General features: G+C 35.7%; 1 protein-coding gene across 8 annotated transcripts in view; it reads left to right on the top strand.

The window, feature by feature from the left end:
- The window catches only part of LOC107599366 (rap guanine nucleotide exchange factor 1-like), a 44,022-nt gene that overhangs the window by 13,399 nt on the left and 17,092 nt on the right, over positions 1 to 13,531 (top strand). For 3 of the 8 annotated variants that reach the window (XM_016290934.1, XM_016290936.1, XM_016290932.1), the window contains exons 2-12: positions 1,400 to 1,542; positions 3,900 to 4,078; positions 4,211 to 4,367; positions 4,450 to 4,541; positions 4,618 to 4,770; positions 6,532 to 6,594; positions 9,138 to 9,258; positions 10,244 to 10,430; positions 10,513 to 10,986; positions 12,037 to 12,242; positions 13,075 to 13,233. In XM_016290934.1, coding sequence (XP_016146420.1) covers positions 1,400 to 1,542; positions 3,900 to 4,078; positions 4,211 to 4,367; positions 4,450 to 4,541; positions 4,618 to 4,770; positions 6,532 to 6,594; positions 9,138 to 9,258; positions 10,244 to 10,430; positions 10,513 to 10,986; positions 12,037 to 12,242; positions 13,075 to 13,233 — 1,934 coding nt within the window. The remainder of the gene's footprint in view (positions 1 to 1,399; positions 1,543 to 3,899; positions 4,079 to 4,210; positions 4,368 to 4,449; positions 4,542 to 4,617; positions 4,771 to 6,531; positions 6,595 to 9,137; positions 9,259 to 10,243; positions 10,431 to 10,512; positions 10,987 to 12,036; positions 12,243 to 13,074; positions 13,234 to 13,531) is intronic. The other 5 variants (XM_016290933.1, XM_016290935.1, XM_016290938.1 and 2 more) reach the window with 5 other exon arrangements.

The raw sequence follows: 13,531 nt of genomic DNA, 5'->3' as shown, positions 1-13,531 counted from the left end.
TAATAAAAAAAAAAACAATGACTGAAACTTTACATTTTAAATGAAAACTGAAAATAAAAAATATTAACAAAAACTATAATGATACTAAAATAATGCTGGTTGTTATTCATCACTGCATGTCAAATCATCCTTTAAATTACACAATAATAGGTCTGAGTCATAACTACATTAACTTTGTGTGACACACCCACTTACACACTCATTATTGTATTGTAGATGTTGACTGGTGAGTGCTGGTGTGTAATATGGATCTGTAGTATGGATTTTAGTAGTGGTTACAGTTAAAATACTACATTACCCACGCTCCACTGCTTTTCCTTTCAGCCTACAGGCCTTAATATGCCCACCATGCATCCGTGTGAGTGAGGGTAATTAAGAGTTGTATGTGGGTGTATTAGAGCATAATGGCTACACCCATGTTAGTTACAATTCGACTTTTCCGTTTTACCCAGAAGGCATTGTTTTGAGCACACTCTGAACGGAAAGGCAGAGCCCTTTTCTGCAACAATGGCAGTCAATATACACACCAAAACACACATGACATGTAATTTCCAGCATTTTTGTCCCCCCAAATGACACGTACTGCTGTGTCTAGTGTTTTTTCTCAAGAGGGGTCAGAGGTCAAATGTGTTTTGAGAGTGTATGTACTTAGGCTCTCTAGGCAAAGTACACAATTCTTTCATGACCATATTCTCTGACTATTTTGTTTGGTTTGAAATTACACACTTTTATCTTTAAATGGTCCGTTTTGCTTCTGTACCTTTAAGAATTCAACCTCTATTATGATTGGATAAACACTCCAAAGTGCCATACATCACACTGTTGTTTATCACGATGGGCTGAAGTTCTTAAATACTGAGTAATTGTTGTGTAAATGTAGGCAGTCTTGTGTTAATGGTCTCAGTGTTGTGATGTCGTAATCATAACGATTTCTAAATGAGCTGTACAGCTTGGTTTGTGTTAATGTGAATGGAATTGAGCATGTGAGAGTATTTTTTAACAGCAGATCTTTCTTTGAACATGGAGATAAATTAAGAAATACACCAGCTGCTTGTGTGTGCAGTGTCTCTCTGTCTTTCTCTCTATAATTATGGCCTATAAATTTCCAATTATGATAAAAACCCCACAGACAGGGATTCTAGATTATGTAATTGCCTGTGGGAGCACATTTGTTTGGTGATGTTAATCGCCAGCGAGTCTTGTGTATGATTATTTGTATAGTTTAATTGTGTTGATTATATAAATTGACTCTGATCTTGCATTGATTGCTGGTTGTAAATATCCCATTCACGCCCTCCTCTTTCAGTGATAGATCAGCCCTCTAAATGTATCTGTCATCTTGTTTTTTTTTTTATTCCTTTTTGATTGCTTATTTTGTGAATTTATCCTTTTTTTTCAGAATCCCAGAAGTCTCACCTCTCCTCTTTCACGATGAAATTGATGAAATTTCATTCCCCGAAGATTAAACGAACTCCATCTAAGAAAAGCAAACAACTCCAGCCAGAGCCTACGGTGACGACTCCAGAGAAACCTGTCAACAAGGTAGAGCAACTCTATCCACTCCCTATGAGTTCTACAGTTACTCTACTGTAACCTACATTAATAAACATTAACTATCCACCCTTAAAACTCTATAGTAACTCTTCTGCTTCTCTACCACAGTGAATATTAAATTTCCACCCACAGAACTTTACCCTAACTCTAAACACAATCCTGTCAACTGTACAGTAACTCTACAGTCGCTCTATATCAATGAATATTACGTAACTCTCTACTCACAAATCTGGAGTAAATCTACTGATGCTCTACCACAGTAAACATGAACTTTCCACCCTTCTAACTCTACCATAACGAAATACAACCCTCTCAATTGTACAGTAACTCTACAGTCGCTCTATATCAATGATTACTCTCAATTCTATAGTAACTCTACTGCTGCTGTACCACAGTGAACATTAAATTTCCACCCACAGAACTTTACCCTAACTCTAAACACAATCCTGTCAACTGTACAGTAACTCTACAGTCGCTCTATATCAATGAATATTACGTAACTCTCTACTCACAAATCTGGAGTAAATCTACTGATGCTCTACCACAGTAAACATGAACTTTCCACCCTTCTAACTCTACCATAACGAAATACAACCCTCTCAATTGTACAGTAACTCTACAGTCGCTCTATATCAATGATTACTCTCAATTCTATAGTAACTCTACTGCTGCTGTACCACAGTGAACATTAAATTTCCACCCACAGAACTTTACCCTAACTCTAAACACAATCCTGTCAACTGTACAGTAACTCTACAGTCGCTCTATATGAATGAATATTACATAACTCTCTACTCACAATTCTGGAGTAAATTTACTTCTCTACCACAGTAAACATTAACGTTCCTCTCTCCAACTTCTACATTAACTGTAAATGCAAACCTCTCAGCTATGCAGTAAATCAACAGTCGCTCTATATCAATGAATATTATGCAGTAAATCTAGTGCTGCTCTGCCACAGTGAACATTATCTTTACACCATCCTGCTTCTGCCGTAACTCTAAACAAAACCCTCTCAACTGTACAGTAACTCTACAGTCGCTCTATATCAATGAATTTTACGTAACTCTGCTCACAATTCTGGAGTAAATTTACCGCTGCTCTACCACAGTAAACATTAACTTTCCTCCCTCCAACTTCTACAGTAACTGTAAATACAACCCTCTCAACTGTACAGTAACTCTACAGTCGCTCTATATCAGTGAATATTAACTCTTTACTCTTAATTCTGCAGTAAATCTACTGCTGCTCTACCTCAACTCTATAGTGACTCTGTAGCCGCTTTATCACTGCAAATATCAACTTTCCATTTATAGGAAATCTACTTCCGCTCTACAACAGTAAACATTAATTTTAACCCTCAGAACTCTACAATAACCCTATTACCCTCTTAACTCTACAGCAACTCTAGTGCCGCTCTGTCTGTAAACATTAACCGAACGCTTTAAGTTCTACAGTATCTCTACTGCAGCTCTATTTCTGTAAAGATTATCTCCACACCTTCTTGTCAGTAAAATAACTCCACTGCTGCTCTATCTTAACTCTACAGTAGCTCTATTGCTGCTTTATCAATAAAAACATCAATTTTCATTTCTAATTAATTTACAGTACTCTCAAATCTACAGTAAATCTGCTGCTCAACCACAGTAAACATGAACTTTCCACTCTCCTACCTCTACCGTAGCTCTAAACACAACTCTCTGAACTGTGCAGTGACTCTACAATCACTCTGTCGGTGAACATTAAATCTCTACTCTCAATTTTGTAGTAAATCTACTGCTGCTCTACTACAGTAAACATGAACTTTCCACACTCAAAACTCTACAGTAACCCTACTATCCCTCTACATCAGTACACATTAACTGTATACCCTTTTAACTCTATTGCAACTGTCTGTGAACATTAACTTTATGCTTAAAGTTCTACAGTAGCTCTACTGAAGCTCTGTCTCTGTAAAGATTATCTCCACACCTTCTCATCTGTAGAATAACCCTACTGCTGCTCTTAGTTCTACAGTACAGTAAATCTATTGCCGCTCTATCACTGTAAACATCAACTTTACAGCCTTAGAACTCCACAGTAACTTTACTACCCCTCTACATCAGTACAAATGAACTATATAACCACTTAACTCTACAGCAACTCTAGTGCCGCTCTATCAGCAAACAGTAACTGCATGCTTCAAGTTGTAAAGTAGCTCTACTGCAGCTATATGCATGTAAAGTTTAAATCACAGCTTCGTATCTGTAGAATAACACCACTACTGCTCTGTTTCAACTCAGTACAGTAAGTCTATTGCTGCTCTGTCACCGCAAAAAACAACTTTCCTTCCTGTCTTCTAACAGAAGGTGAGTCGTTTGGAGGAACAGGAGAAGGAGGTGGTGAGTGCGCTACGTTACTTTAAGACGATTGTGGACAAGATGAACGTCGATACGAAAGTTTTGCAGATGCTTCCTGGTTCGGCTAGTAAAGTATTGGAGGCCATATTGCCTCTGATGCAAGTAGAGGCTCGGATACAGCACAGGTGAGTGTACCAGCACTAACAAAACAATATTAACATGGTATTTCGACATGTACCATGGTAATACCATGGTTTTCTTTGCATGCAGCCCTCTTTCCATTTTTCCTATATTAAAATCTCTTTCTGTAACCGCAGCTCGGCAGTGTCCTCCTGTCATAACTGCGTCTATCAGAGTTTGGCGAATCTCATTCGCTGGTCCGACCAGGTGATGCTGGAGGGCATCGACCTCGACGACAAGGACACTGTGACAACCGTCACCACGGTGATCAAAGCTGTGCTGGATGGTGTGAAGGTGAGGCGATGAAAAGTGCATTTGTGACAAGGTTAAAACAACACAGGCATATTTATAACCCGAGGGTGTGTGTTTGTAACAGGAGCTGGTGAAACTCACTATAGAGAAACAGGAGCAACCGTCCCCGACGTCCCCCAACAAACCAACAATACCTCCTGTGGTCAAAACTGAGAGGTACAGTCATAAAGGCCAAAATGAATTTACCCATTTTGCATAGTGATAGTTAATAATGTTTGTCTCTCTATCTCAGTGTGTGTGAAAATCCTCTAACTGAACGAGAGAAGGCGATCCTGAGTAAGACCACGCCCATTGTCACGCCCACTGACAGTTTGACTGACATGTCAGAGGAAGAGGTTGCTCCGCCCAAACCTCCTCTGCCAGGAGTTAAACTGGCAGAGCACAGGTGAGGGGGCGTGGCTTTGGAAATTGTTGTTGTTTGTGGGTTCAGAAAACTCAAAAAGCAACTTTTTCTTAAAGTGAAATGTTTCTCAAAACATTTTTAAAAAGTAGATATTACTTTTGAGTTCATTTTTCACACTTGAAATCAAAAGATTGAGCTTGTTGCATTGTGGGATTGCTTTCTCGTAAATGTAGTAGCTCATGGAAGAATTCCATGCATACAGAAAGTTGCCCAGAACACATATTGAATAAGATAGTGAATATTAGTTCAGTATGCCTTTCCAAACAGACCTTCATATTGGTTGTGTCCCAAATCATTTGATACCTCACTGTTTCCTTTCTGCATTCCTTACTGCGTAGGATGCATTGATGAGGTGAACATCAAGTATACTTTAGTGTGCAGTAGTTAGTATGTGCTGTAGTGTAAGTATATTAGCGTGTACTAGGCAGTTGCAGTATGTAGTATCTTTAGTGATGGTAATTTCCCACAGATGAGTCATGTTCATTCTTAAATCTGCTTTTTTTCCACAAGCAAGTATCTAAATATATTTGAATGAGAACACATTCGATACACACACACACACACACACACACACACACATTCAACAGCATCCTCTCTCGGTGGCGCTTTGCTTCCGAAGCAGAAGTTTGTTTTTCCGTTTCCTTTTTGTCTGTGATAAGCGACTGAACTATATAAGAGACATGTAGGAGTAAAATAAGCATCATACACACTTTCTACAAAGGGGAAATATGGATGGTTGTGAGTAACCTGATGAGAAGTCAGAGTACATGGCATATTTAATTCGACATCAGTGAAAACAAGGCTAAAGTTCAGAGCTGTATTTTGTTCAAAATATCACACTTCTGCAGGTCACATTTCATTCTCAATATATTTTTTTTGTTTGGTTTGGTTTTTAAATTTTTGCAATGGAAATTTGTGTAAACGCAATTTAAATTAATAATGCACCAACAAATTGTCTAATATTTAGGGATTTATTTAATAAGATTTTTCAACTTACAATTAATTAGCAATCAGTTAATATTATGCCAAATAAATGTTCATTTAATTTTATGTTGATATTTAATGCACATCTCATTATTGTTGTATACAATTATATTTTTAAATATTTTAATATTTTTAATTTATATTATAGCCATTTTTAAATAAGTTTTTTTTTTAAATGTCTAGTTATCCATATGCATAACTATTTTTTTTATATTTTTTTTCTGCTTTTAGAAACAAATAAATCATTCATCACTAACCTCTTAAGTAGAATACCCTGCTTTATAATAATAATATTGTGCATACTAGTCAACAAATAAATAAATTAACCAAATTTATTGGCAATATCAAACCTATTGGCAGTGTGTCTCTAATATTTTAATATATAATGGCGTTTTATCGGCCATCAGCCACCTGCGCTCAATTTTGCATCATTTTGCATCAGTATCAGCCAATGTTTCGGTGCTCTCAGTGCGAGATATTGAACAAACTGTACTTCCATCCCTCACAGCCTCGTTTTCATTTGTGTAAAATTCAGCATAGCATCTGCTGTAATTAACGTCTGTGTGTCTGTTGAGCTTGTTATATACTGTGTGATTCTTTCAACCGCTGTTTCTGTTTTTCTATCAATCTTTGTGTCTTTCAATCACACATCATTCTTTTCTTCCTGCATTTTCATCCATTTTTGTGTGTTATTTCTCTGGAATCGTTTGTTCATCCTCTTTCTCTGTACTCTGTGATCGTTTGGTTGTCCTGGGACAGGAAAAGGATGCAGTTGTGCTCTGATCCTGTTGCCGGGCAGCGAAGGGCCACGGCGATGGAAACGTATGTTAGCCAATGGTGTTCTCTGTGTGCATTTTGACATCACACAGTTGCACCCCTCGGCCTCCCTGATTGGACGTGGCACCTACCTGCATGTGGTTGTGTGGCAGTGTGCGTCCACTTGGATTACACGTTGCAGAGTGACGGCCAATCAGAGGAAAGCCTGACTGCAGTGAATTTGCATGGCTGACCAGTGAAGACTAGTCTGTAAATCCTTAAAGAATGTGAATGGAATTTCTGTTGGAATTTCTAGAATAATTTGCAGGATCATAATGGGAATATTTTAGAACGCATACACTGTAAAAAAAAAACGTGTTTTTTTTTGCTTGTTTGTTTTTTGAAGCTGGAAAAAAAAGTTATTCGAGTACGTTTTTACAAGAAAATACTTTTTCTTTCTACTTCAAAATTTTACATTTAATTCAACATGTTACCATTTCTTTGTAAATTTTTGGTGAAATTTACTAGCAATTTTTGAGTGAACATCGTTTCTGCACCAAAATATTTTTAGGATCATCAGTGCTATTATAGATTTTAATATTTGTATTCAGTTTTTTATTTTAATATGGGTTAATTTAATCTTTCTTAAGATTTTAGTAATTTTGTCATGTATTTTTGTCATTTTTTTTACATGTTTATGTAGTTTGTATTAATTTATTACATTTTTAGTTTGTTATTTTAATACATCAAGTTAAACTAAAGGAAGATGAGAAATGTTACCTTGGCAACTGGCTGAAATAAGTTTTTATTTTACTTTATTTCAGTTAGTTTATTTTATTTCAAGTATTGAATTATTATTATTTTTTAATGGTTTTAGTTTTAGTCCCAATAGGATTATTGTAATTCTCAATAGAATGAAATGCTCCTTTAGTTCATCATAAAATATTTTTTCTGAATCTTTCAAATAAAACAACTCCATTAAAGGGATAGCTCACCCAAAAATGAAAATTCTGTCATTAAATTACTCAACCTCAAACCTTTCTTTCTGCTGTTGAGCACAAAAAGTATTGGTAACCAAACAGTTTACGGTAGTCATTGATTACCAAAGTAGAGAAAAAGAAATACTATGGAAGTCAATGGTTACCATCAACTGTTTTGGTTGCCAACGTTCTTCAAAATATCATTTTTTGTGCTCAACAGAAGAAAGAAACTCATGCAGGTTTGGAACAACTTGAGGGTAAATGATTTTTTTTTTGCTTGTTTGTTTTTTGAAGCTGGAAAAAAAAGTTATTCGAGTACGTTTTTACAAGAAAATACTTTTTCTTTCTACTTCAAAATTTTACATTTAATTCAACATGTTACCATTTCTTTGTAAATTTTTGGTGAAATTTACTAGCAATTTTTGAGTGAACATCGTTTCTGCACCAAAATATTTTTAGGATCATCAGTGCTATTATAGATTTTAATATTTGTATTCAGTTTTTTATTTTAATATGGGTTAATTTAATCTTTCTTAAGATTTTAGTAATTTTGTCATGTATTTTTGTCATTTTTTTTACATGTTTATGTAGTTTGTATTAATTTATTACATTTTTAGTTTGTTATTTTAATACATCAAGTTAAACTAAAGGAAGATGAGAAATGTTACCTTGGCAACTGGCTGAAATAAGTTTTTATTTTACTTTATTTCAGTTAGTTTATTTTATTTCAAGTATTGAATTATTATTATTTTTTAATGGTTTTAGTTTTAGTCCCAATAGGATTATTGTAATTCTCAATAGAATGAAATGCTCCTTTAGTTCATCATAAAATATTTTTTCTGAATCTTTCAAATAAAACAACTCCATTAAAGGGATAGCTCACCCAAAAATGAAAATTCTGTCATTAAATTACTCAACCTCAAACCTTTCTTTCTGCTGTTGAGCACAAAAAGTATTGGTAACCAAACAGTTTACGGTAGTCATTGATTACCAAAGTAGAGAAAAAGAAATACTATGGAAGTCAATGGTTACCATCAACTGTTTTGGTTGCCAACGTTCTTCAAAATATCATTTTTTGTGCTCAACAGAAGAAAGAAACTCATGCAGGTTTGGAACAACTTGAGGGTAAATGATAACAGATTTTCATTTTTTTTGACAGTATTCTAAAACTCTTCATTTCTGTTTATCCCGTTGTAATTTAATTCAATCCTTAGAAGATTCTAATTGATTCCCATTTGGATCCTTTATGCAAATTATTCCAAAAATTCCAAATGGAATCCTGTGCATTCCGTCAGGATTGTTGACTAGCGCTGCATCCCGCTCGAATCCCTCCCACTGGGTGTTCTATGATTAGTTTATTCTAATGTTTCCATGGTTACCTGCTAGAGCTTCATTGAAGTGTAAAGAATCGTCAGGGAAACCCAAGATCTGAACTCACCGCCCACACATTCCACTGCTGTGCTACTTCTATGTGTGTGTTAGTGTGTGTGTGCGTGTGTTCAATTAAATTCCAGGCTAGACCCTCACTAACCGTGTGTAGACTGTCTGTGCTCATTTCGTTTGACCTCGTTACATTATTTGTTTCATACTTGTGAGCTCATTTGCATATCTCTGCATACTGTGCCGTAGCCCGCCCGCTCTGCCTCCCAAGAAGCGACAGTCGGCCCCCTCCCCCACACGTGTTGCCGTGGTAGCGCCGATGAGTCGAGTCCCATGTGGTCTCAACCTGCCTCCTGGAGCTCTGAGACAGGTACAGCACCTGAGCACGACCCTTGACCTTTGACCTCTCTGAGATGGCCCGATCCTGATTATTGATTTTTTTTTTTTACCACAACAACAACCCTAATGCTGATTTCTTAACTTGACAGTGAAGTGTGTAATATTAAATGGTGTTTGGATCCGTGTTCGTATCATTAACTATTACTATTAAAAAACATTTTTGTTAATTGAAATAAAGCTGAAATAAAATAAAAACAATTATAGTAGATGAGATGAGAAGTAAATGTGAAATAAAAATAAACTATTTAGAAATATTAAAAAAGCAGTTAACAAAATTAAATGAAAATATAAGCTAATTCTAAATATTAATAAAAAATAAAAGAGTTAACTCTCAAAGCAGATTTAAGAAATAAAAATAGAAATACTAAGGACACATTTTCAAAAAACATTTTTATCTTGCTGAAAAATCCTTTTGCTGGTCTTCGCTGGTCAAACTGTTGATTAGCAGGCTATTCATTTATTAGTTTAATACAAGTTCAATAGTTTTTCTCTATAGGTGCTAGTCAAATATAGATATTTTTATATTATGTATTTTAGCATGACTGGAACACCGCTTCGACCAATCAAAATTCAGGAACAAATTACCTATGACATCATTCATAAAAAACAAACAAAAAAGAGTTATTAAAAGTAATGCTACCACAAAATCTATCAAGTTATTTTTGTTAAATATTTTATTTAATTAAAAATTGTTTTAATTTATTTTTAATAAGTTTTCATTTATATTAAATTTAATTTAATTTACATTAATTATATTTTACCATTTGCACTATTGTTAGTTTGTTTCATTTGCACTGCTTTAGTAATGCAAATGTACAGTTTTTGTCATGCCAATAAAGCTGAGAAAAAAATGCAATTATAAGAAAGCATAAAACTTCATCATAAAGACATGCCATTCAAAACCACATACACGTTGTTTGGTAATAGAGTTTTTGTTGCATGTTCTGTGTTTAAAGCAGCAGGAGTTTGACGTGGATCTCCTGCAGAGGCGTTTCTCTGGTGGGAGCCAGTCATACGGCGGGGATTCACCTTGTCTGTCCCCCTGTAACAGTATGGGAAAACTCAGCAAGTCCGACGAGCAGCTCTCGTCACTGGAGCGAGACAGCGGCCAGTGCTCTCGCAACACTAGCTGTGAAACACTAGGTATGCAAACACTATTATGAATAAAAGTTGAAGATTTTTAAGCATTTACCAAGATGTGAATCCTCTCTTTCTTTGTCTATAGAGGGATATGATCCCGATTACGACTTCCTGCATCAGGATCTATCCGTATCCGAGCCTTTACCGTTTCCGACAGGCACTGGCAGCAGTCTGAGCCCTCTCCCAGAATGCCACGGGGAGTCTCAGTCGTTAAGCCCCGCCCAGGCCCCCGCCCACCCGCGTTTCAGCGCTCCCGTCACCAATCAGGCTTCCCTGGAGTACTGGACCCCGCCCCTCACACCTGGACAGACCAATAGCGTGCTTCCCCCCGCCCTCCCGCAGAAGAAGCGGCGGTCGGCGCCGATCATAACGGCGTACCCTCTTTACGAGCGCCTTCCATCGCACTACGATAACCTGTCAGAAGAGGAGCAGTCGACGCCACCGTTCCCGCTGCTGATGCCGGCGTCACTGCTGCCACAGGTCAACGGAGGAGACGACCTCTCGCGGTGTACAGACGCCGACAGCCCGCCGCCGCTGCCAGAGAAGAAGGGCAAACAGAGTAAGAGAATGTTTTTGTATTTTAACATTTTTTTTATTTTTAAGTGAGTCTCTCGAAATACCATCCAGAAACATGTCTGGATCATATTTCGTAAAACATGAGAAAAAAATGAAGCCCATTTTTTAGGGCCATTTAAGATTGTATGCATTGCCAAATCAATTAATCAGTTAATTGAATAGTAAATCTTTATCAATTAAATTAATTATACCTTAAGTTCTCATCACACTCTCTTTCTCATGTAATTACTGTAAATCGATTTGTATAATATATATATATATATATATTGTATTATATATACAACATAGGATTGTCTTTATGCTGATTTAAATAATAATAAAATGTTATTGTTTTATATATATATATATATATATATATATATATATATAATATCTGTTTTTTTGCACATTTAACTGCACGTTAAAATGTTTCTCTCTATAGTTCTGCATTACATAAATATTGTATTTAATAAATATTTTTATTAATAAAAATAAAATATTTAATTTAATTTGTTATTTATTTAATATCTATTTAATTTGATAAATTTAATTTCCTATTATTATTTTTTTATTAATTTAATTTTTTACATTTTAGTTTTATTTGACCATTTTCACTGTTTTCTTATTTTGCTTTATTTGCGCCTATTTATTAATAAAATGTACACTTTTTGTCATGCCAGTGAAGCACACAAAACTTTAAAAAATACCATTACAAGAGAGCATAAAACTTCATCATAAACACTGATTTCAAAACCACATCTAGAAATAAATTTTATATTTTGCATAAGAAAATTAAGCCCATTGTAAGATTTTATGCATTGCCAGATCAATTTAAATATTTTTTAAATTACTTAAGCCTGTCAGTTCTCAATACCAAAATGCAAAAACTTCTCTCTTTCTCATGTTATTACTGTAATTTTCAACTTTATATGATTTTACAACAGGATCTGCATTTTCATAGGTTTAAATAAACGTATACAGTAGTTTTGATTTATTTGAATAGAAATCAAGAAAATGCCTCTCTTTCACGTGTGTAACTCTTTTCTCTCTGTAGTCCTCCAGTACATGCAGTTTGTGGAGGATTACTCTGAACCGCAGCCGTCCGTCTTCTATCAGATGCCTCAGAACGAGAGTATTTACGAGCAGCGGAGGAACAAGCGCTTCCAGGAGGTTTACGGCTTCAACGATTCCTACAGCAGCTCGGACTCCGTCCACGAACCCGTCCCTCCGCCAGCGCTGCCTCCCAAACAGAGACAGCTGGTGAGTTCTGATCATGTGCATGCGTGCTATCAGTGAGCTGTGCCTGAGGGCGTTGAGCATGCAGCAGGTCAGAGGTTAAGCTCCTGAAGGTCAGAGGTCGCACCAAGGTTCTTTAGATTAGGCAACACGTGACTGTTTTGGTGGCCACGTCAGGGTCACTGTAAAGTCAGCTGGAAAATATGGATCAACTATGTTTTTTTTTTGCTTTTTGTAAAATAGTTACAAATTAGATTGGGTTCCAAAGCCAGAACTCACATGCTGTGGGAAGAATTTGTGCCACAGCAGCATCTTTATCCTATTTTCACATCATCTCTTAATTTCTGGTGCAAATTTAATTGAGATTTATTTAAATTCCTTCAAGAAAGTTCTAAAAAAAAAATTCTGAAAGTTATATATGTATAATAATAATAATAATAAAAAAAAAAAATATATATATATATATAGTAACTCATAGTTTTCTTCTTTTCTGGTGCTCTTTTCTTCTCTTCTTTTTTTAAAGGCAACATAAAAATCCCAATTGACCCTATTTACTTTCTTACTAAATAAAATAAAGTTATTACATCCGTGAGAGTTATGTAATAATATTTAACAAAAAATAAAATACTAAATAAATGTAAATAAATAAATACATGATATAGAAATAATTATATATATATATATATATATATAAGTAAAAGCATTACATTTCATGTTGCCTTTAAATCACTTTCTACTTTTTTTCTTGCTGAGTTGATATAACTCACTTTGCCTTTCTTTCTTTTTAACCTGATTTCATCTTTTGTTCGTTCCTCTCTCTTTTCTTCCTGTTCCATGTTTCTGTCTTACGCTCTAGGCCTCCTACACTTCTTCTCCTCCTCCATCCTCCTCTTCGTCTTTTTCAATTCTCCCTCCTCCTGCTGGGCTTCCGGAGGAGGCGGAGCCTGCTCTTGGTCTCAGCCTATCAGTGTCTAACTCCTTCCTCAGTGGCCACGCCTCTTTGACCACACCTGTGGTGAGTGTTGAGCGGTCAGGTCCAAACGATTACGAAAGATTTTATCCTCTCTCTTTAAATATTAAAAAAATTATAATAATTACTTAAAGTCTCATTCTTGAGCAGAATATTTGGCCATTATGTTTACTGTGTTTGCTTATGTATCATCTGTTTTCAGTGTGTTCTGGTCATTTTGTGTGTGGTTTGGACACACGTGCTCTTCATATGGTTTTGTCATCATTTTTCACGTCTCTCAGGGGTGGTTATTAAACCACTGTTCAGATGTGACTTGTGTTTGTGAGTCCACTTTGCCCCTTTT

The sequence above is a fragment of the Sinocyclocheilus grahami genome, unplaced genomic scaffold, assembly GCF_001515645.1.
Source record: "Sinocyclocheilus grahami isolate Dianchi unplaced genomic scaffold, SAMN03320097.WGS_v1.1 scaffold265.1, whole genome shotgun sequence".
NCBI classification, from domain to species: Eukaryota; Metazoa; Chordata; class Actinopteri; order Cypriniformes; family Cyprinidae; genus Sinocyclocheilus; species Sinocyclocheilus grahami.
The sequence above is the reverse complement of the archived record's forward strand: the minus strand, read 5'-3'. Positions and strand labels throughout refer to the sequence as shown.